The sequence below is a fragment of the Camelus ferus genome, chromosome 6 (genome assembly GCF_009834535.1).
Source record: "Camelus ferus isolate YT-003-E chromosome 6, BCGSAC_Cfer_1.0, whole genome shotgun sequence".
In the NCBI taxonomy this organism is placed as follows: domain Eukaryota; kingdom Metazoa; phylum Chordata; class Mammalia; order Artiodactyla; family Camelidae; genus Camelus; species Camelus ferus.
The window spans coordinates 19,848,473-19,871,617 of record NC_045701.1 but is presented as its reverse complement, the minus strand read 5'-3'; the positions used below and the strand labels follow the sequence as shown (position 1 = coordinate 19,871,617).

The 23,145-nt window shown below is 44.4% G+C and overlaps 2 protein-coding genes and 1 pseudogene across 2 annotated transcripts; 2 read left to right on the top strand and 1 right to left on the bottom strand.

Moving 5' to 3' along the window:
- Positions 1-1,321: 1,321 nt before the first annotated feature.
- Positions 1,322-16,118, bottom strand: PATL2 (PAT1 homolog 2). The gene is given in 19 exon segments (XM_032481317.1): positions 1,322-1,556; positions 2,002-2,151; positions 2,701-2,798; positions 3,590-3,730; positions 4,180-4,339; positions 4,479-4,612; positions 4,715-4,768; positions 4,981-4,995; positions 4,997-5,079; positions 5,178-5,298; positions 9,090-9,231; positions 9,447-9,536; positions 10,017-10,159; positions 10,917-10,997; positions 11,619-11,839; positions 12,441-12,531; positions 13,241-13,356; positions 14,903-15,070; positions 16,007-16,118. Coding segments are annotated over 16 exon segments (1,695 nt in total). The 5' UTR covers positions 12,484-12,531; positions 13,241-13,356; positions 14,903-15,070; positions 16,007-16,118; the 3' UTR covers positions 1,322-1,537.
- Positions 5,185-9,081, top strand: LOC116664134 (annotated as a pseudogene).
- A 405-nt stretch (positions 16,119-16,523) lies between the features above and the next one.
- On the top strand, positions 16,524-22,741 carry LOC116664135 (beta-2-microglobulin). The gene is made up of 4 exons (XM_032481321.1): positions 16,524-16,672; positions 19,790-20,065; positions 20,597-20,624; positions 21,586-22,741. Exons 1-3 carry the CDS (start codon positions 16,606-16,608, stop codon positions 20,608-20,610), a joined length of 357 nt encoding a protein of 118 aa, XP_032337212.1. The 5' UTR covers positions 16,524-16,605; the 3' UTR covers positions 20,611-20,624; positions 21,586-22,741.
- The last annotated feature ends 404 nt before the right edge of the window (positions 22,742-23,145 follow it).

Here is a 23,145-nt window from a genome sequence, read left to right as displayed (position 1 = left end):
TTACAAAGTTGGTAACACCACTTCCCCTAATTTTCTACCTATTTGACATTAAACTCCTCAGTCCCCTCTGTTGGCTTTTCTTCCTACATTATCTCTTCCTCTCTCCTACTTTTTAATACATCTACATGATAGCCCGCACTTTGTCCCTGACCTTCTGCTCCAACCCGAGACTCTTCTTTGCCTGCTCAATATATCTACTTGGATTTCTAACAGGACTTGTATTAAAGTGTATGAAATGTTGATTATAGTCGCCTATCCCAAAAGCAGTTTCTCCCACATCAGTACAGGGCACCTACCATTCACTCTACCCGGGAGTCATCCTGGATTCTTCACCACCACCTTCATCCAGCCCATCAGCATGTTTGTCAACTCTAACTTCCAAGACCTATTCCAAATCTCTTCTCTGCTTTCTGTCCCCACAGCTCTTCAGTTCTTTCCTGAGCACTGGGGGGAAAAAATCCTCTGAACATTCTTCTCTGCTTTCTCTCTTGTTCAGCAGAGTGATCTTCCAAAAACAAAATACATCACTTCACTTCCCTGTTTAAAATTCTGATTGGGGAGAGGGTGGGGGAAGGGTGTAGCTCAGTGACAGAGTGCATGCTTAGCATGGAGGAGATCCTGGGTTCAATCCCCAGTACCTCTATTAAATAGGATAAAATTTTGACTTACCATCACAGTTAAAAATTCATATTAAAAAATGGTTATGCCTTACAGATATGTACCCTGCCTACCTCATCACCACCCCCTTATCTGTATACTTCAGCCACACTTTCCTTCTTTCTTTTCCTGAAACACACCAAGTTCAGTCTCACTTTGGGGGCTTTCTGCTCATTAGAGACTCTACCTGGAATATTTCATTCATTCCAGCTTAATTGTAACCTCTAGTGACAAGCCCTCTATTCTATTCCAGTCACTCATCTAGTTTTTATTTCACCGTGGTATTCACCACTACTTGATGTCTTTTGTCAGTCCCTGTCCAACCAGAATATAAGCATCAGAAGGGCAGGGGCTTTTGTCATCACTGTTACCCAACCACCAAAAATAGTAGCTGGTTCATAAAAGGTACTCTGGTATTTTTGGATGAATCCATGGCCTTGTTTGCTAAGGTATACCAAACATTTCATATCTCAAAAGAGAGATTTATACCTGACTATCTTAGCTCAACTAGGGATACTTATAAAAAATGGCAACACCGGAACAGATTCAAAGATCATTAGACATAAGGCCTTCTCCCTTGTGTTTCAGACACTTGTGTAGCTTCACACATAAGAAAAAGGCTTTCATTATACCCCCTAACTTACAAAAAAGCTGCAACACATCATTCTATTATCTTTTTAATTATACCACATTTTGCCATGCCTTTTTAGGCACATAGTTTAGATGCTGGAAGAAAGCATAAGAAAATATATTGGGAAGAGTCCTCCAATATACTAAGAACTGTCTTCAGACTCTCTGGATCCTTGTAGGCAGAGCCCATACACAGCTAGTGTCTCATCATTAAACTCTTCCCATAAGTATGGGTTCCAGTACAATTGGATCAGTATATCAAGGCAAGCCTACAAAGAGAAGAGATGTTAAATCCAAACAACTCCTTTTTCTAAAGTGTGGTGTGATTATTATGTTTCTTCCCAGCAGATGGTAAATTTTGAAGACAGATGACCTAGATGATGTTTGTGTGTTTACATCCTGGAAGAGCTTTCCCTCAAATATTTCTTGAATGAACAGTCCAACTTCTAAAATTAATTCTTTCCCTCAAATAACATAGTGTGATAAATGACCAAAGCACCTGGAAATAAACAGAAAGGTTTGGCTGCAGACACAGGATAGAGGGCCCTAAATTGGAGCAGACTGGTTACTCAGTACATGCCAGTGTCTAGAAATACTCCGGAAAACAAGTTATACTCCATATTCTTATTGGTTTTAAAGTAGTAGAGATTTAAGAGACAGAACCTCATTTGGGCTTAAACAGGGTGCTATAACTTTGTTTTCTCCATCACTTACTCCCTCCTAGCCTCGAGCTGCTGAACCAATTGTTTGTCCACGTGGTGACAGAACAGGGGAAGAAGGTTGCTGGGGAAGGCTAGGGGTTCTGCCAGAGAGGCTGTGGGCATTTGGGCTATCTCCCAGGCAGTGAGAATGACCATGTCTGTCCTGGAAGGCAGAGAAGAAGAAATACATCAGTCTTTGTATTTATGCAGGAAAGAGACTCAATCCTCAGGTTTATCATTATCATGCTACCCACCACTGTCACCCTCTGTGCATGTAGCATTTAAGAGCGAACATCTGCATATTTGGTGTGCCAGGCAATGTTTAGTCACATCTTCCATTTCGTTTAATCTGGTGACTGCTAATTGGTTGGTACCGTCTTCCTTAGATCCCTAGTTTACACATGAGGATACAGGCTAAGGAAAATGATTTCTTATGCCCCAAATTATGTTGCTGGTAAGTGACAGAGGCAGAATTCACACCTAGGTCTTTGACTCTGAAGCTTGCCCCTTAACTACTACCTTACACTGCCTCCCAGAGTGGGGACAACATTCCAGAGCACTATAGAAATAAAAAGGCAGAACATCCACAACTCTGCTAGTCATCCCTTCTCTGTCCAATGCTTGAATACACCACTCAGGAAACACACATCTGGCTCAGCCTACACACCACAGGAGAACTCAAATAGTATTTACAAGGCCTTTATGATCTTACCAAGCTGTACGGTCACGGTTGTGTTCCTCTAGGGAAGAATCCAGGGATATCAGCTGCTCTCCATGACTCAGCAGGGCATAGAGCAAAGATATTCCAAACTGCAAGTGATAAAGTGTCTGAGTAGAATGAGTTCATCCTAGGCATTGACCGCTTCCCTGGCTCTGCTGTTCCCCAACTAAAAGGGCAAGTTCACAGGTACAAACAGAGTCCAACACTCATAAAACCATCAAGTTTTACAAGGGCTGGCCCAGAAACTCTCAACCCTTTCCAAGAAATCAATGCTCTCAACATTCCAAAACATTCCTCTCAGAGTGGATTAAATGCACAGGACTCTACCCCCGGGACTCACAGACTGTAGATCAAAATGTATCCAGGAATCTGATGCGGGAAGTCTATGGACCCCACTTAGGAGGCATTGCTTTAGGCAAAGATCTTCACAAGGCATAACAAAACAGTCCACTGGGATATGAGAAGATAGCAATCTTTTCACATCTAGAGTCTTGTATTTATTATGTACCTCATATATCAGTATAGTGTTCCATGTACATGATTTACAGATAAACTCATAGGTGTTGTGGTTCAGAATTTTTTTTTTTAAGGAAAGGGATTCACTATCAAAAAATTGATGATTTCTGCTCTAGAGGTGACACCAGCACCATCATCAGGGAGCTTATGTGAAGAGCAGAGCAGGGGGCCCACCCTGGTCCACTGAGTGAGCCCCTCTAGGGGTGGGGGCATGGTACTGGTGTTCAACAGGCTCTCCAGGTGGTCCTGGTGCTCACTAGAGAAGCAGTGCAGGAAGGAAAGAGAACACTCCTTGACATGTTCTTGCCAGCGAAAGCACCTGGAGGCCAGCTGTGGAAAGAGAAGAGCCTCCCAGTTGTGTTACCTGATTCTGAAGCACCACAGTGACTGGCCGCTCCGAAGAGCCAGTTGGTAGCAGGATGAGTCCCTGAAGCCCTTGGAGGAGTTCGTGGAAGGTCAGGTGACTGATACATTTGCCCAGAGGTTTGAATAACATTTGTAGGGCCTGCAAGGAGGTCAGTAAGCACCTCTTTCAGGGCTCCTGGACAACTTCACCTTCATCCTCCTTCCTTGCTGACCTGCCTCTGGCCCCTTCCTGGTCAGCTTACCCACCAGGCCTGTCACCACTGGATGGAGTCCATCATCTCTAACCCTGGTCCTTCGATACTTGTTCTAGGAGGTCTTTCCTAAGCCAAGTAGCTATGGGGCTCAATACTTCTCAGGGTCTTATCTCTGCAAACCTCCAGAGTACACTCACATCTGTGCTTATGGGTTTGCCTTGGTTTATTGTGCCTGAAGATGATCAGCTGTTCCCTTAGTACTTTGTTCTCTAACCCCCTCACAGGGTGGGCACCCCTCACTGCCCAGCACCTTCTCTGGCATCTCTAGGGGTGGGGAGTAAAGGAGGAGGAAACATCCCTAACCCATCCTCTTCTCCACTCACTGCCACAGTACCTGATCAGCCACATCCCTCCGGACCAGGAGGGGCAGGTGGTGGGTGATGGTCAGAAGGAGGCTGACAGCCTGATCCTGGGGCAGGAAGGGGAGCAGCCGGGCCACTAGGGCTTTCCCCTTCCTCACGGAGAGCACCTGCAGGAAGCCATCTGCTGCCTCCCTACAGGTGAGACAGGAGAGCACTGCAGGGCTCTGCAGAGAGGACTGGGCTGTATGCCAGAAAGGAGAGGCAGAAGCAAAGCCAAGGTCTTTGCTGAGCCCTTCTTTCCTGAGTCCTGGTGTGACCCTCCCACACTCACTCCTGAGTATTATGCTTGTGGGTCTTTAAGGCCTGGAAGAGCTTCTCCACCTGGTTGCTGTGCTGCTCAGAGTCGCAGGGCTGTAGGGGCCCATCCTTCTGGCCCTCTTCTATCTCTAGTAACTGAAGAAACATCTGGGAGCGTGAGGGTGGGGAGAGAGAAGCAAGGGGTCAATGAGAGCATTGTCTATTCTCAAGGGAGGTAAGGAACTCATCTCTAAGTCGCCGATACCTCACCTTCTCAATCCAGTCCAGTACCTGAAGCCTCTGACTGCTTGCAGCTCCTGTCTCCTGGAAGAAAGTCCCTGGCTGTCAGCCACACCTCCACAGCCACAGCCCAGGCCTAGGCCACCTAGAAAGTGAGCTGGAAAGGCTGGAACACAAAGTCTGACCACCCTTCTTCCTCATTCTCAGGTCACAATCTGAACTCAAATACGAGAGTGCTCCAGACCTTTCTCCAAAACAAGGGAGAGAAAAAGGCTCTAGGAAGGTAATGCTCCTACCTGCTCTTGAGTTCCAGTGGGGCACAGCATCAATAGCTCGGCGAGGGCTAAAACACGTCGATACAGCTACCTGGCCCAGGGAACCCTCAATTCGAACCACTGCACAAAAGAAGTCGGGAGAGGCACATGACCCTCCCTCTTCCACCTCTGTCCACCCAGATGTCCAGCCCAACCCAGCAGGTCAGCCGCAGTCCTACCTGACTCATAAGCCTCTGCCTTCTGAATGTAAGGCGTGACCAGCTTGAGGGACTCAACCCTGTTCCTTCGTCCATGTATCTCTTCATCTGCCTGTTTCTTCTCTAATTTCTGATAATATTCCTGGGCGTCCAGGGAACAGACATATCTATACTCATCTACTGAGCTTGGAGTTAAGGTTCTCCAGTGCAACCTCTTAATACTCCTTTCCTACAGCATTCATTCCAAAAATGCTCCTGGCACCTTAGGCACTTCTAGCAGCCATTCTAAAGCATCTTAAGCATGCTGGGCCTCATGCCACCTGTCTTGAGGGCTCCATACTATGGACTTGAAAAAATAGAACCACCTCCAGATCTAATGGAAAGGCAGAGAGCAAAGCAGACAGCCAGGAAGCAAACCTGTCCCAGTGTCTGCCACCTTCCTGCATTCCTTATTCCAAGGTACACAACACACAGCCTTATCCTCCCCCTCCCTGTTTTAATTTGGTGATCCTACCTGTGCTTGCCACAATCAGTTAGCTGATGGCACCAAGACCATCAGTAGTTTGAGATACAGAGATGGAACTATGTCAGTGGGCCTCTAGGCCAGTTCTACACTTGTGGGAATTTGTGCAGTGGCTCTAATATCTTCTTAAAGAAAATTGAAATCCCAAACTGAAATAAAGCCACTGACTGACAGTCAAAGAAAGATCTGAATAAAGCTCCTTCATTTAGGAGCAATGCTGAAAATACAGGAGTATAAAATAATCGAATCGGGTGATCATGGTATAAGGAAGAGGATTCTTAAAGACTCATGCAAAGAAATGAAGGAAACTAATATCAATGGGAAGGAGATAAAGGTGGGAACCTTGGTATGGGGCTCATGGAGGAAAGAAAGTAAAACAAATTAGACAACCCAAAACCGGTGAACAAAGGGCAAATAGGAAGCAGGCAGAACGGAGTTCAGAGTCACTGCCAGCATTTGCTCGATTCACCAAGTTGACCCACTATTTTAAAGTTCCCTGTGTTTCAGATTTTAAAAAGTAAAAGATATCCCTCTGATGAAATGAAGGAAAGAACACTGAAAATTATCACTGAATTTAATGGTATACCTTTTACTATTCAGTGACCATGTGAATTGCTAACAGATCCAAGGAGAAACTATACAGGAACAAATTTCTCAGAGGAGTAGATAAGACTGTGATGGTTGTCAGCTGTGTTTATCCTTCTTCAGAGAAGAATAATTCCAATAGTTTAAATTGAATTAATGATGTCATGTTTCCTGGAAATTCACCAAATTACACTGAGAGGTCCAATATAAATGGACCTGGAACGCCCAGGGCACTTAATCGACCAAAGGTTTCTTTGTCAGTCCCCATGACAACGAATGGCTTGCCTCAGAGCACAGACAGCAGAGTTAAACTTAAAGCAAAATAAGGACAAAAATCACAATGACTCCTCAGCATTTGAATCAGAAGTTTCCTCAGTGAGCCCTATAAAAAATAAACATCTAGATGAAGATGCTGTAGAAGCTGAGGGGCACAAAGTAAAAAGACACAGGTTTGACAAAGAAAGTGAGGTCAGAGAGATGGCCAAACATCTTCCAGTGAAATTTCTTCAGTTATGGTAGAGCAAACAGCAGCTCCATCTTCATCTCAGGAGAAAGACGAAGAAAGTATTTGTACCAGGCATCACTGTACAAAGGAGGATGAAGAGGATGAAGAAGAGTCTTTTATGACATCAAGAGAAATGATCCCATATATGTTTATGTATAACTGAAAAATTGTGCTCTACACTGGGATTTGACACAACATTGTAAAATGATTATAAATCAATAAAAAATGTTTAAAAAAATGATCCCAGAAAGGAAAAAAATCAAGAAAAATAATCTGATGCCTTAACTATGAATGAAGAGACTTCTAAGGAAAATAATCAAATGGAGGAATCTGATCTGACTCAGGTTGAGAGAGATTTACATTCTGAAGGCAGTGAAAATACAAGCCCTGTAAGTAGTAGTTCTGATTGCCATAAAACAGAGGAATTAGTAGCATACAATTCCAGTAAAACTGGAGAGATTCTCTCAGAATCATACATGGAAAATAAAGAAGCCACAGAAGTCACAGATGAATCAATGGAACAAGACTAACTATTCAGAAACATTTAGATGCAATATTTTACATACAGTTCTGGTTTTACACTGTATAAAACTTTATGTAATAAAGTGGACCTTTAGTTTTACAAGAGAAGCAGGTTGTAAAATAAAGTACTTTATGGGATAATTCCTCAAAGAGTTGTACATGTAAGAACTGTGAATATCAACTCCTCTGGGGCCTGCCTACTGCTGACTTTTTTGATCTGGTCAAATCAGTGGTTTGTGTATATATATATATTTAAATTTAGAATTAAAAATTTTAAACTGGAAGATAATTATAATTTTGAAAACTTTTTTTTTGGAGATTATGACTTTTAGTTTATACATATGCAAGAACGCTTTTTGTCTTGTCTCTTTCTGACAGCTCTAGCAGTTTTCATATTTTGGTCATAGTGTCCACATTTTAACATGTGAATTACAGGGTTTCATGTTGTTCTCCAGGTTTTATTGTTTGACTGTGTATGATGGAACTTTAAGTCATATATACATATAAATATAATTCTAAGGGGGAAAATGTTCTATTTTTCTGCTTCTTTAAGAAGTGAATACCGTGGATACTTTTTCTATTGGTAATGATTGAGCTCACCTCTTTCAGAAGACAGTTTCTTTCTTTCCCAATTCAGACAAAATCTGGCCCTTGTGAAACCCTGGAAATCTTAAGTCTGTTGAGATACCAGGTTAAACACATTCCAAGAGATCTGTTCAAACTAAAATTCTCTTGTATACTTCTGAGGTGCCTGAGAAAAAGACTTCATTATTTATGAGAAAATGTGGTTTATCTTGGAAATTGTGTTCAAACATTAGCTTACTCTTTTGTAGAATGAATGCTTATAAAGCTGACATGAAACCATCTCAGAAGAACCCAGCAGTTTACTTTTGCTTGCTTTTCTGAACACTGAATATTACATATTTCTTTCTAGATTATTCTAGAGTATGCAAATGTTAATGGTATGAAACACCACTACAGTGGAAGAATTAATATCTTACGTTAGTAATGTACCAGAGCTAAATGACTAAAGCTTTAGAGGTGCCTAGAAACCACCATAATTTGGATGATGTTTCAAAGTGAATTGAATATTTTTGAACATGCTTTTTTGATAGCTAGTGTTATATTTTTCAGGATCAACACAAAGCACAATGATTACTTCTAAACTGAATATTTTCAAATTCACATATTTAAAGTCATGCAAGCTGCAACTTCCCTGTCTAAATTACTGGCTACCAAATTTATACCTGTTTCTTCAGCAGTACCTTTTGATATTTAGAATTTTTCAATTTATGTAAAGTAGGTTTTGTAGAATGTAATGTGTTCACTGCCTTTGTGAAGCAGTATATAATTGTGTAATTTCCTGTGTGTAAACTGAATGCTTGGGCTTTCAAAACAGTATTCATATAAAGCAATAGATATTAATGTTATGGGAAAAAAGTAAAAGATAACTAGATGAATGCTTATCACAAAGTCTTTTCTAAGACCCACCAAAGTCTACAGAGATGAGAAAGTCTTCATTTCCAGACTGAATAGGGGAAGTTCTTGACAAAGGAAGGAGACAAAACCTAAGTGTGCATTTGGGGAATTGGAAATAATCCCATTTGCCTGAAGTGTTGGAGAATAAGGGGAAGGAGTTTGAATGTCAGCTTTAGAAATATGACCCCCACCCTTTAGCTCATCTTTCCCACTTGAATGAGCATGGCCCTCTGAGCTGAAGGAAGAATCTGAAAAAGGCCTTGGAGTCAGGCCCATTTGTCCCCATGATCAGAGGCTGGGCCAAGCCCCTGGGGCTCACCTGGTAGTAATAGTCGTCCAGGCAGGGGTTCTCACTCTGCAGCTGAACCATCTGCACTTTTACCACCCAGTCCTTCTCTTTTCGGGTCATGAGGTTAGCATAGGAGTCTGGCTGCTGAGACCAAGGCTTCGTGGCTGAGGGGCTTCAAGCCAGGAGGAGTGTCTCTTTAGACCTACCACCCCTGCCACAGTGAACTCCCCAAGGAGCAGGAAGTCTGGGAAGGTTGGGAGGGACTGCAAAGGGGGCGCCTCATGTGAGAGGCGTAACTCTGCAGGGCATTGAGGGAGGCATCTGGTCACAAGGGAGAACCTGGCATGCAGAGGGCTCCCCTCAGACAGCTCCTCCTCTAGGCTTTACCTTGGTGGTCGACCAAGCTGCTCCTGCTGCTGCTGCTGCTTCAGGATACGTTGGTGCTGAGGGTGTAGCTGGGTCAGATGACTGGGAAGACTTAGAAAGAAACTTGGGCTGGGTGGGAGGAAGCTCTCAGCGCCCCCACCCTTCCATCCCTTTAGCCTCTGGGAACCTCAGCTGGACATCTAGGGACCCTACCTGCTTATGTGGCTCCCCAGCTTCAGCCACATGAGCATCACCATCCCAGCTCAGCGAGGCTCACAGCCCCTCCATATTGCCCTGGAATTTAGCTGCAGGATATCTGACACAATAGAAGACCATTTGGCCTGGCTCTCAGGACTTCTGAGCCATAGCCTCAGTTCTGCCATGTCAGCTGAACTCAAAGAGTCTCTGGGCCTCCATATCTTTGTCTGTGAGGGAGAAGGGATTGGACTCTACCTCACACTTCTCTAAGCATTTTTCTGTGGCAGCTGGTAGAGTAGCTGCCAGGCCTCCTCAGCCACTGCCTCTTGAGACTTGTGGAGAAGATCTCAGCCTGTCCTGGACTCTGGGGCGCCCAGCACCCTGAAACAGTACCTGAGCCTAAGGGGCCAGGAGGTGGATGGGCTGCAGAGGAGAGATGGGTCAGGGGAGGGCAGCCGAGGTCCAAAGTGCCGGGCTGGAGAGCGGGCGCTGGGAAAGGCAGGCCGGAAAGGAAGTGGTGCCAGGTAGTCCAGGGCCTGGGAAAGGAATCTCAGGTCTGAGAGAAGGGCACCTCCACCAGCACAAGCCTGCTTTTGCTGCTGTCTTTCTGCCTCCATGGTCTCACCTGCCTTTTCCTTCAGGAAACTCCCTCACCATTTTGCCATCTTGGGGGTCCCTCAAGCCAGTTGTGAGGACGCTAGACTGTGGACCCCGTTCCTGTTTCCAACAGGTCTGTTGCCTCCTATGGAGCAGCTCCTCTGTCCCTGACCTGGTGGGGCCTGTGCTTTTCTCATGGTGTGGTGAGTCAGCTCCTCCCCCCTTTGCTCTCCGACAGTCTTGTCTTCAGTACTGAGGCAATGCTTGTGTCCCTTTTCTGACTCATCTGAAGCCCTTCTCAGGGCTGCAATTCCCTTCTCTTCTCCCTGCTGAATTTCATGCAATTCCTCTACCCCAGACCATGTGCCCCTCATGCAGTTAATTAAAGGGCAGGTGTTCTTTCTTGCCCTAAGCTCAGTGCAGCTCATCTGCTGAAATATTCTGTAAGATGCAAGTAGGGCTCTAGTTTGTCCTTTTCACAGGAAGGCCTGTTCCCCCAGCACCACCTCTGTCATTTCCCAAGCTTCCCTGCATGGTGTGCATCTCCCCTCTTCCATGCCCACAACTCACTTTGGGTGTTTCATCGCCAGAGCAATGTCAAGGGCATGCTGAACATAATGAAAATAAGGGACTGGTGACATGCTGCTTCTCAGCATCCAGCCTCATTCTCACAGGATGGAGACTGGAGTGACTCACCTGCCACAGAAACTGCAAGGAGGCAGGTGACATCCCCAGCACAGCAGGGGCCTTGAATCCAGGGGAGCCAAGAAGACCCTTCTGGAATGGGAGGGAGGAAAACTCAGGCTCAAGTGAGCCCCTGTGGCATCTTCTACATTCACCTGTGTTCATGGGGGAAGGGGAACAGCAAGACCAACCATTTCCAAAACCCAGGACAGAGGCAGTCTGGCCCTCCCCCAATTTCAAGGTCAGCAGGGTCAGGACCCTTCTCCTTCCATGGGAGGGAAGCCAGACTGGCATCTCAGGAGTCAAGCTGAAGCAGGGTCTGAGTAACCCCATTTCTACCTGGAAATCCCTTGCGTCTCTCCACTGGTTGTGGGAATCTGAGGGAATAAATACTGGGGATGAGCTGCAGAGACACAGCAGCCCAGGGTCAGAGATGGCTCACTTTCATTACCAGAAGCAGGGCCAGCATCTATGGCTGATGCACAGCCCCGCTGGGACCTGGATTCAAGGTGAAGGCAGCACTAGAAACACGTGGGAGACAGGAGCAAAGAGACAAGGAAAGAGAGAGTCTATTCTGGTTCAAGTCTAAAATGGAAAATATTAATCCAGAACCCACCTAGAAAGGGGTGAAGAGGAGAGGGATGTGTAGCAGGAGTCTGTGAGATGTAGACCGTTCAGGACAACCATCCCCCAACCCACCCCCTGCCCCGGTACCTGGGTGTTATGGACAGTGCTGAGGACAGCCGGATCCCCGAGATCATTCTCCTCCTGCTCCCCTCCCTCCTCCTCCTCCACGTCTGGGGCTAGGTCTGGATCCAGCTCCTCTCCCCCCTCTCCATTTTCTTCCTCCTCCTCCAATTGGGAAGCAGACATCAGCTCTTCCTCAAGAGCCAAGGGGTCACAGGACTTGCCTGGGCATTGGTTTAAGTGGGGGCCTGAGGAGGAAGTAGACAGGGGCTCTAGAGAGGCTGCTTCTCTGTAGCACTTCTGTTCATAAGGCGTCTCCAGCACCACCTTTGAACACTGTCTCTTGTTCTATGGGTTCAACTCAGCCTTGCTACCCAAGAGGACCCTTAAGCATCCCCTTCCAGAGCAAACCCAACCTGGCAGGTATCACTCATCTTCAGTTTCCTCATCCCCTCTTTCATTGCCTCATTAGTACTGCAGGCTTCTTCACCTGCTCACCCACTTCTGCAGCCTTTTCTGTGCCTCTTTAATCAACTGAGTTCCAGCTGCCCTGACTCAGGGCAATTTAACCCTAGTGTGCCAGGTAGTTTACAAGTATATGTTCATGTAACTCTAACAGCAAACATAGAAGGCTGTATTGATAATTTCTTTCTGAACATGAGGAATACAGGGCCTGCAAAAGCGATCCCAGTCACCCTCGTCCAGCATGATGTAGCTTGTAAGTAAAAGAGTTTGGGATCAATCCCAATTCTGGACACTCAAACCCACGTCCATCCACTGAACCAGAACAGCAAGCCTCTGCCCTCTGGGGCAATTATCCATATACCAGAGCCCGCTTGGTGATACTACCTTGAAGGTGCTTCATCCTTGCAGGCTGGTGGACTTGCTCCATGGCTGTTTCCTCTGGTGAGAGAGCACTGTCAGCCTCTAGAAGCTTAACCTAGGATAGTGAAGATACCTTGAGACACTGTCCTCAGTAAGAATGGCCCTGCACCCAAAATAGCCAAGGTCTCCCCCAGCAAGATTGTCAGAGAAGTTTTGGCCCAGATCTCAAGGAGTAGGATGCTGGGCTCTCAGAATGCCCCAAACCCCCACCCTCTGACCTCACTAGTCCAGCTCCAGGGAGCTGTCCTGCAGAGGGACAGAAATGAGGGACAAGGCTAGGAGTTGGAGGGGAAACACTCCCACACAACACCACCAGCCTCCATCTGTGTACAGTGAGGGGGCTCACAGCTGCCTGCTTCCAACACCCACCCCAGAACTGTGGCTGTCCTTTCTCCTTAGCTTAGTCATGGCAGCCTGGGCCAGTGTGGGCTCGTTGCCCCTGGCTTTAAGAGTCCCAGCCCCTCCCCTGCTCCCCTGTTAAAGGGCCAGCATCCCCAACCACTGCATCTTGGTAGAAATGTAAGAACATCATCTTATGGTAAAGAAAACCTTTGAAAGGGCAAAAGAAATAAATTGCATTTTTAACCATTCATGGTTGTGAATACAGTTTAATGGGATCGATATTTGGGAGTAGATATTTAAAAAGAGGATCCCTGTTTTTCATACACTTAATAGGAACTATGTGAGGTTATGTTCTCTTCAACCCTTAAATTTTGCTCAATGACATTGATAGGAAATCCCTGGGTGGGTCCTGTGTCGATTACCTAGCAGCCGAGTTCTCAGCACTTCAGGCCAGATCTAAGGTCCACCTGGTGATGCTTGACCTTCACTTGGTCCTGTGAGCTTAAGTCTGCTACCCATTCCTCCTGACGAGGGACCCCTGTGAATGTAGAAGCCAGACCTTCAAGGTAAAAACACTTTTGCATGAGTTACACAGATAATCCCATCTCTTCTTGGATGCTGTAATGGAAAACTGGTTCTGATGCTCAGCAGTAAAAGAAAAGGAAAAAAAAAAAAAAATCCCACAAAAAACAGGACTTCAGGACTGCTGGTAGCAACAGCTAAGACCCATCTGAGCCTCATCAAGCCCCTGAGCGATTCTGGGTTCTGTGCCCACATCCTGTGTTAAGCTGAACCACATGTGACTTTGTAGGACTCGTGAATAAAACTAAAAATGAAGCTTATGTTTCTACATCAAAAATGCTAGTTAGGGCCCCATCATCATGGTTGTATGGCCTTGATTCTTGGTGCCTCTCAAGAAAAAAATTCTTTTCAAAAGTTTTGCTGTAGGTCAGAACTACAGGGGTGAGGGAAAAATTTTAAGTAGCTTGAAAGTTACTGAAACTCTTTTCAAATATCTGAATTGGGTTCAGGCCTTTTTGGTAATGCCATTCAGCTGTTTCTCTCAAAAACTTCCTAATAATTTACCCTGGTATTATTATCAAAGGGCCAAATGATAACTTTCAGTGTTCCAGGGATGGTTCACTAGGCTGTTATTGTTATGTTCATTAGGCCACTTGCTGCATACAGATCTTCATTCTGATGAGACCTGCTATACCAATCAGCACCAGAGCGGGTGGACTAGGGCTCAGTCTGCAAGATCACAGCCCTCACTTGGCTGTTTGCAGTTTCACTTGGGACCTAGAGATGTTTATTCCCCTACCTTTGCCTGAAGTCTTATATGTCTACTGATCCTTTAGATTTTCTAGCTTTCTGCCATAGTTCATGCTAAATTTAAGCCAAACCTGTTCTAGTCTTGGGGCACAGCAGTGAATGAGGCAATGTCACCCATGGCTTCTTAGAATTTCCCATAATAGAATAAGTAGTACAGGCAGCTTAACTGGATTGTTGAATCAGATAAAAGATACACTAGAAATGTTTACATTTGCTGAATAAAACACCTAAGGACTGATTCACTTTCATGGGGAGATTTTTAATCCTTTACTTCAGTTTCTTTTGATGGTTGCAGATCTGTTCTGGTTTTCAATTTCTTCTTGAAGCTGTTCAATTATATATCTTTCAGGAATTTGTCCATTTCATATAAGTTTTCAAATTTATTGGCATAAAATCATTCATAGTGTAAGACTATTTTTCAATTCCATGCTGTATCTATACTTTGTCCCTTTTTATTTCTAACCTTATTTATATATTATCCCCTTTCCCCCTTTTTTTCCAGAGTTTACCTATTAGTCTTTTTAAAACAACATACATAAGTGAGGGTTTCTGCAGGAAATAGATAGTACACTCAAACTGGAGAATTTTACTAAAATTAAATTTATTAAGATATAATTTTAATGAAAGGGTATCTATAAATGTATAAAAAGAATGCAGTATGATCATAAGGAATAGTACACCCCCCTTAGACTGTTAATAGTTGGTTGTAACCACTTTAGGGCAAGAGCAAGAGGATGGAGTGGTACCAGCACCTGGACACAAAGGAGGCTGCCTGGCTGGCAGATAACTTCAGCATCTGAGTCCTCTGAGCTCCAGTGTAGCAGCCCTCTCCTAACCATTGCCCTTCTCTCTGAGACCTGGCATCTGCTCTCTCCTCCTGTCTCTTGAGGACCAGGTGTAGTAAAGGCTCCCCATTCTTCCTAAAAACAAACAAATAACAATGGTGGGGCCAGGAGTATCTTTACTTATACAAGCTCTGTTTTATGCCTAACAATTATTCTTACATTTTCAAGAGAGTTATAGGTAGAGCTGGTAGCAAAACTAGGTAAATAACATCAATCATCATCAATGTTTAACAGGCACACTTGTTAAATATTACAGATCACTCACTATGTGCTGGGGACTTCCTGAGGCTCTTTCTGTGCTTTATCTCCTTTCATTAAGCCTGTTTAGAGTGTTCTACTTTCTCTAGTTTAGATGCAGACTCCACAACAGGGATTATTAAAAGGTCTAAAAAAATATGTAAAAGAAATCCAGATGACATTTGTTGTGATCTTTGGGGGAAGCACAACCCAACTCCCTAACTGCAAACCAGGGTGATTTCCATGATCTCTGCCCTTCTCGCCCCCGTGGTCCGCTTCCTCTTCTTCAGTTTCACTCAGAAAAGATTCCTGGATGGCAGCAACTTTTTATGTTATCTCTGGAGTATAGGTTTTCTTAACGAGTCTCTCTAACACTGATAGTCTTAGAGTCTGTAGATTTAACATCTTTGGCTGAGCCCGTGGCATATGCAACCCAAATTTTCACTAAAATTGCCGAGCCTTTTCCCCCACGTGTCTGAAGCATGAACGACAATGGAATCAAGCCAGTTTGAAACCTACTACTAAGCCTTTATTTTCCTGTATTAAAAAATTAACAGGGTAATTCCTACATCCAAAAGTTTATTCACCTATTCACTTACTTGTTCATTCAATCATTAATTCAGTTTACCGAATACCGTGCCCACCACCATTCTAGGGCGGTAACTCGCAGGGAATGATGTCCCTCAACGGGTATGATCTCTAATGCTCTAAGCAATTACTGCTTTCATACTCAGAGGTCGTTTCCCCACAAATCAACAAAACAGTGAAAATTACCTAAACAACAGCGGTAAAATACAGTGCAGACTTTCTTGACACAGGGCTTTCCAAAAAGGAAGTTTTCCCTGAAAGGATTCAGAAAGAAAGTCCTCCTTCACCTTGGACGGTTCTCTGAGCCGTCCTCAGGAGTCCTCGAGTTTCCTGGACTATTTTTCTTGACCAAAGAATCCAGAAACCACCGCCTATTCTTGGGTTGTGACTGAATGAAAATCGCAGGCTCCTAACTAGCTGGGGCATGGTCAGCAAGTTCCTTAGCATTTCTGGTGCTGCCTGGAAAAGCAAGGGTGCGTCCAGACTGAGGTTCTACAATGGGCGGCCCGTGCCCCGAGCTTGGGCGCGCACCCCAGGTTGGGTGGGGGCCGATGTACAGACAGCGAATTGCCCGGTCCAACCCATGCCTTCATAAAGATCACAAGACTAATCAGAAAACGAAACTGAAAACGGGGAAGTCCCTTGTCTAACCTGCTCTGGCATCGCTCGCTAGGAGACGGGTGACGGCTGCGCGGGCAGGGTTCTGATTGGCGGCGAGAACGCGCAATATAAATGCGAGCGCGGAGCCCGGCGCTCACTCTGCCGCCCGCGCTGCTGCTGTAGCGATGGCTCGTCTGGTGCCCTTGGTCCTGCTCGGACTGCTCTCGCTGTCCAGCCTGGACGCCATCCAGCGTAAGTTTCCCCTCCTCCCTTTCCCTCCAGCCCATCGGGTCCCACCCAACCCATTTGGCACTATTGGCACTAACTCTGTACACCTCGGTTCCGCTCCCCGAGGTTTCCTTCCCGGCTTGGTGCACTACCCCCGGGCTTGTCTTGGGATGGGGAAGCGGTTGGCTGGCCGAGGAGTGGGGACGGGGTGAGAGGCCGGGAGGCCAGCTGCTCTGGGACGGGGGCTGGTGGTTGAAACCTCTGGGAGGCTCGAGCCGGGTGGGTCCAGACAGTTTCCGGGTGTTGACACGCTTCAGAGCAACCGAGGTGGGGGAGGGGTTCTCTTCCGCGCCTTCGCGGGACCTTTGGCTCAGGGCACAGCTGGAGCCGAGGGCTTGTAGGCGGGCCCCAAAGGCGAGGGTTTGGGGGCTGTGAATGCGTGGAGACAACACCTGGGCTTTGGGGGAGGCACTGTCGGGGTAAGTTAGTCCCGAGCAACTCCGCCTAGTTAGGAGCCTGAGGGCCTCGAGCTTACCCCAGGCTTACGCCAGGTTCTCCTGCCCTCGGTGCTCTCCCCAAACATGGGCCCAAACCACGGCGACGAATCCCCACCGGAAATTTGTGGAATGCCTTGAGGTGTCTACAAAGCGCTTCACATCGTTAATTCTCTTGTTCCCATTACATGTCGCTTTTAATAATTATCATAAGAACTACTCGTTATTGACAGCTCACTGTGTGCGGGGGACGCTCTGCGCTATATGCCATTTAACTGTGAAATGCGTCTAGGTTGTAAACACGATGCGTTATTAATAGCGTGTCACAGATGAGGAAACTGAGGCACGAAGAGTTGAAGTAACATAATCACACAGGGGTAAACGGCAGACAATGGAGCCTGACCAGAGTTTGGAGAGGGTGTGCGCCCTTTGTTGTCTCTAATCTGTGCGTTTTTCAGAACCGCGTCCCTACCTTCTGGGGTGAGATTCTTGGGAGCAAGCTGGGTGGTCATGGGCCCCTGTTGCCTTTTCTTCACAGAGGCCTTCCTCTTTGGCTCCTTGCCTGGTTCTTTCCAAGATGAACTGAGTCTCTACTTTCAGTTTTGAATAAGAGAAAGCTTGTAAAACTAGAGATGAGTAATTAACATGCTTACCCACGCAGTCTGTCGGGGACACCGTGGATCTTGAGCACGTTCTAAATACCCCCGCAATATATGGCACCCTCAGATTTTTCTCTCACAAAGCCTCTGTGAAGCAGGTTTGAACATAGAAAAAACGGAATTTAATTTAAAATTTATTTACAAAATAAAGCATAATGTAGCATCACTACTACTGGTATTTGATGGTGACTATAAAAGTTTTCCAAAAAATAACAAGCTAGCATTGAAAACTACCTTATTTTGAAAATTTCCGAAGTAATACATGCCTAGAAGATAGGAAGATACACAAGACCATGTCTGGGAGACATACAAGAATTGCGGATTGCCTTTGAGGGTCTATTTTCTCCTCTTTTCCCTGTGTGAGTTTTATTTCTGGGCGGGCATAAATTAATTTTTCAGTTAAGTTACAGAAACTCAAATAACTCCCTTAGTCACAGAACCAGTACCTGGCTGCAGCCAGATTCAAACCCAGGCATATCTAATGCTCCTTTTGCTCTTGGAAGAGATTACTGTGATATTCTTGCAAAAACTCGCCTGTCCCTCAAAGAGAATTTCAGGCTGAATGGACCTGTGCTTTAACTCCTGGGGCATTTATGTTTGAATTATCAGAAGTGCAAATGCAAAGAGCTTTCTATATATCTTCATTTTTAAGCTTATTTTTAAAAAGTAGGGTTCATTGGGATTCTCAGTCCAGTTCTTGGTGGGACTGGTGACTTACCTCTGATGATAGGATGTTTCTAGACAGATACGTATGGTCAGAGTGGCCTGGTACTCCTCCTAACCCCACCACCTCCCAGACATGGAGGAGGAGCTGCCCTTTATAACCATGTACCTTGAAGGTGTTTCTATTTAAAGGTGGATTATACACAAGTCAGTATGTATATTTAGTAGCAGTAACACTTATCTTCACTTTGGAAGAAAAATACAGAAATACAGCTTATAACATTTTCTTTCCACATCCCTGAGGATGGTCTAGTCATGCATCCCATTTTGGAAGCCACTGTTCTGTAGCATTATGTGTACTCTCAACCTGGCAGATTATGGCAATCATGTGAGAGCGCTAATTAGAAATAGGAATCCCATTCTCACATGCACTACTCCCCTTGGTCCTAATGGAGAGTAAGTTGTCTCCCATTTGCCACAGTCCTCACTCTTCCCTCTTATCTTACCCAGCCCAACTACTTCATTTAAGGTATCTGCCATCTTCTGTAGACTTTTCAGTTTTGTGTCTTTGTTTTTGAGCTCATGAAATGAGGTACACAATCGGATAGGGGTTTGGTGTATAAACTCGGGGCAGGATAAAGAGGCTGTGTTTTGTAGGAACGTACTTTGAATTGACTCTCAGGTCTCTGAACAAGGAGGTAATAATAATAGTACCGTACGCTTGCAGAGAAATGCTGTGTGCCAGGCACTGCACGAGGTACTTAATACATATTGAGAGGTCTGATGGGTGTGGATCTAGGCAGGAGCCAAAAATAGAAAGGCGTAAACATAAAAAAAAAAAATGGATGGGGCTGGAACGGGGTACAATAATGTGAGTTGTTTGATATGGTTATTATGGAAGCTGTGAGAAGTGAGAAATGCAGCTTGACAAGTAGAGTGGAGCCAAATCATGTAAACTCATGTGTGATAAAGAATTCTGTGGGGGCTGAGAAGCCATGAAAAGTTCTTGAGAGCCTCCAGAGAAAGCTTCTTACAGATTCAGCACAATGTCCAGTGACAGAAAAAGATCCCACTAGACATCTGCTAGGAAAAGCCCAAAGGCATGTGTAGGGAAATTATGTGGGCAAGATACTAAGTCATGGTTTATCCCTCAAAATCGAGGCTGCCTTTTGGAAAAGTGGAAGCTCACTGGGCCCAATTTGAAATGGAACTGGGAGAAATAGATGATCAGCTTTAAATGCTTGGAGCCCGATCTGGCTTTAGAGCAAGGCAGCCCCAAGTGAAGTACTCTGCAGTTTCATCTCTCTTTCCCTGACACTCCTCAGGTACTCCGAAGATTCAGGTTTACTCCCGTCACCCAGCGGAGAATGAGAAGCCAAATTTCTTGAACTGCTATGTGTCTGGGTTCCACCCACCACAGATTGAAATTGATTTGCTGAAGAACGGGCAGAAGATGAAAGCGGAGCAGTCTGACCTGTCTTTCAGCAAGGACTGGTCTTTCTATCTCCTGGTCCACACTAACTTCACGCCCAACGCAAGAGATGAGTACAGCTGCCGCGTGAATCACGTGACTCTCCAGGAACCCAAGATAGTTAAGTGGGGTAAGTGTTCAGGTGCTTTTCTTGGCTGCTGACAGTTGTATCTGAATTACAGCCACAGAATAAAGCTGCTTTGATATAAAAATATCTGCATCCTAGGAGGATCAGTGAATGTTAGTAAAGCTCTGATTGGTGGCACCTTCTGAGAGACCTCTGCACAGCATGGTCCTTGAGACAGTGCTTTCCCTGCAGCAAGAGCAGGGAGCAGAAGCAGCACTTGCACAAATGCACACACCCTCTGAACTGTTCTTCCCTTGTGGCCTCCTTGGGCTTTCCTGACAGCCTCAGGGATACTTAGCACCAAGGAGAGTCCCAGGGAGGCACAGGCCTTTGTTAGGGTAGCACTGTCCAATCCTGGACTCCTGTGGAACTCTCTGGCTGGGGGAAGATCTGAGGCTAGCAGGCAAGGTTAGGTCCTACCGGGTTGTTCTTAACAAGACATTCATGGGCAGGGACGGAGGGCTCTTCTGCTTGCCTTATTTAAAGGTAAAACTTACTGATTTTCTTCTTCTTTCTCCCTTTTCTTTTTTATAGATCGAGACCAGTAAGCAGCAGCATGGAGGTGGGTTTCTAGCCTTTCTAGCCTTAAGAAAATCCTCTTTAATTTCACTATCCTGGGGACTGATACTGACAGCTGTAATATGACCACCCTCATTGTCTGGAGGACATTAATGAGGGTAGCAATTCAGCAGGCAAAGAAGAAACTCATGGGGTCACATTCCTTCTGTGGAGTGGCATGAGGAAGGTGTGTGGCTCTGACCCTCTAAAGGGAGGACAGAGGAGCTGCAGGTGTGGCTGACGGGACGGAGGCAGCGGTTACCCATGGCACCTGCAAGAGTTTGCTCTTTTTTCTGCTATTTCTACATTGGGCATCTCTGGGCCTTCAAAAGTGAACTGTCCCTTCCTCTGCGTGGCAGTTGCTTTATTATTCAGCCAGAAGAGAGGAGTGACATGGCTCTGTAGACATACCGTTCCTTTGTGTGTGGGCAGTGTATTTGCCTCTATAGCTCACAGTCCAATAGAGGAGAGAAATGGAAGCTGATTGTTGTAACTCAGTGTAAACATACTATGACAGATGTAGCTTGCAAGGAGCTCTAGCAGCATGAATCAGGGAGGAACTGGACTTCTCTGCATCTTCAGTTGGAGTCCAGAGGCAGAAAATCCAGCTTTTCTGGGAAATTCTTCTCAGATTTCCTTTACATTCTAGCCTGGAAATTAATTTGAGAAAGCATCAGAGAGTTTGAGTGACCTGCTCAGAGTCACACAGTTACTCTAAGTCATAGAGCCAGGATCTGAACCTTAATACCAGCGTTCTTTCCTCTAAGGTTGTGGGAGAACCAATGGGATAAGCCACTGGGGTAAATATTTGGAGATGGTCTTTTTAATGGATCTGGTAAATTGTCTGCAGCTACTTCTTTTACCAACAGTGATATATACAGCACAAGTTAGATAAGTTTGGTGGTGCTATGTGTAATCCAAATAAAATAAATGTATTTGCTAATATTCCTTTTTATCCTTTTTAGGTTTGAAGATGTCTCATTTGGATTGGACTAATTCCAAATTCTGTTTTCTTGCTTTTTAATACTAATATACTTTCAGGCTTTATACACATAAATCAGACATTATATTGATGTTATCACAAATACCACTTTATGTCTCCATGTTTGACTTGGGACGCTGGTAGCTTAGAGGTGGAGAGGAGGGAATTCCATGTATAACATCAACATCTGCATCAAATCTGAACTCTTCTGTCTCTTCTGCACACAAAACTGGATAATATGATAGTTATGCATGTTTAGAGGAAACCTTCAATTTATAATTATGCTTAGAATTTTGGGAAAATTTTTAAAGATATTTATCAGAATTATGGAAATTTGTGATAGTGGGTGAAACATTCTGCCATATAAAATTCATATTTACCTCTTACATGTGTCAGAGTGCAATATGGTTGTGTCTATGTTGATTATATTTTTGTTTCACTAAAAAAAAATGGTAAAACACGTTCAGCTTCTCAGAGGAACAACAGCTAACTTCTCAATGTCAGTGGGATCCAGAACACAGTAGAAAGTGATCATGAATGTGGTGAAACAACTGCCTGCCTAGAATTCCATGCACAACAAAAATATCTTTCAAAAATGACTGCAAATTGACACTTTAGATGAAAACTGAGATCAGCACCAGTCAGATCCTCATTAAAGGAGATTCTAAATGATACACCTTACGCAGAGGGAAGGCCTACAATGTGAGAAGTGAAGAGCAAGGGAAATGTATCAATTCTGTGTAAAAAGAAAGAAGCCTGAATACTTAAGTATAATGAATGCCAATGTAGTAAAAAACAAACAAACAAAACACCCAGAACAATTATGTAAGTATAGAAAGAGCAAGTGATGTTAAAGCATTCAGTGGACTTCTGTTACCCAGAAGGGTAAAGTTATAAACTTTTTTGGTAATTTAAACATGTACATTATATTTCCTAGGGTATCCTCTTAAAAAAACATAAACTGAATATTTACTGTCTAACTAGTTGAGGGCACAGGAGCTTCTGGAGTGCTAGTAATGTTTTATTTTTTGCCCTGAATGATGGTTACAAGAAATTTTGCTTTGTAATTATTCGTTAAATGATATGTACTTCACATTTTAAAATAATGTTATATTTCATAATAAAAATAATAAAATTGATTCATGTGGTTTAACTACAGTAACAGATTAAAGGAAATGGTTCATATGATTATCTCAATATATTTAGAATAAGTGTTCAGTAAAATTCAACATCCACTTATGATTTAAAAAACCTCATAGCTGGGGAAAAATGGGAATTTACTTAGATATAAAGGTTTTCTTAACATACATAAATAGACACACATTAATAGAGAGATATTACAGGTATTTTACAGGTAAGATCAGAAATAATATAAGGATGCCCATTGCTATTTCTGGGTGATATTATACTAGAGGTCCCTGCAGAAAATTAAGACATGGAAAAAAAGTAAAGAGAATAAAGTTTTGAAGAGAAGAAACAAAATTGTATTAATTTGATGTCACATATAGATTAACTATATAGAAACCTCAATAAAATCTAAAAA

Coding starts and splice junctions, on each gene's coding strand:
- LOC116664135 (XM_032481321.1), top strand. CDS start 16,606: ATGGCTCGTCTGGTGCCCTTGGTCCTGCTCGGACTGCTCTCGCTGTCC. Junction 16,673..19,789: donor CAGCCTGGACGCCATCCAGC/GTAAGTTTCCCC, acceptor GACACTCCTCAG/GTACTCCGAAGATTCAGGTT.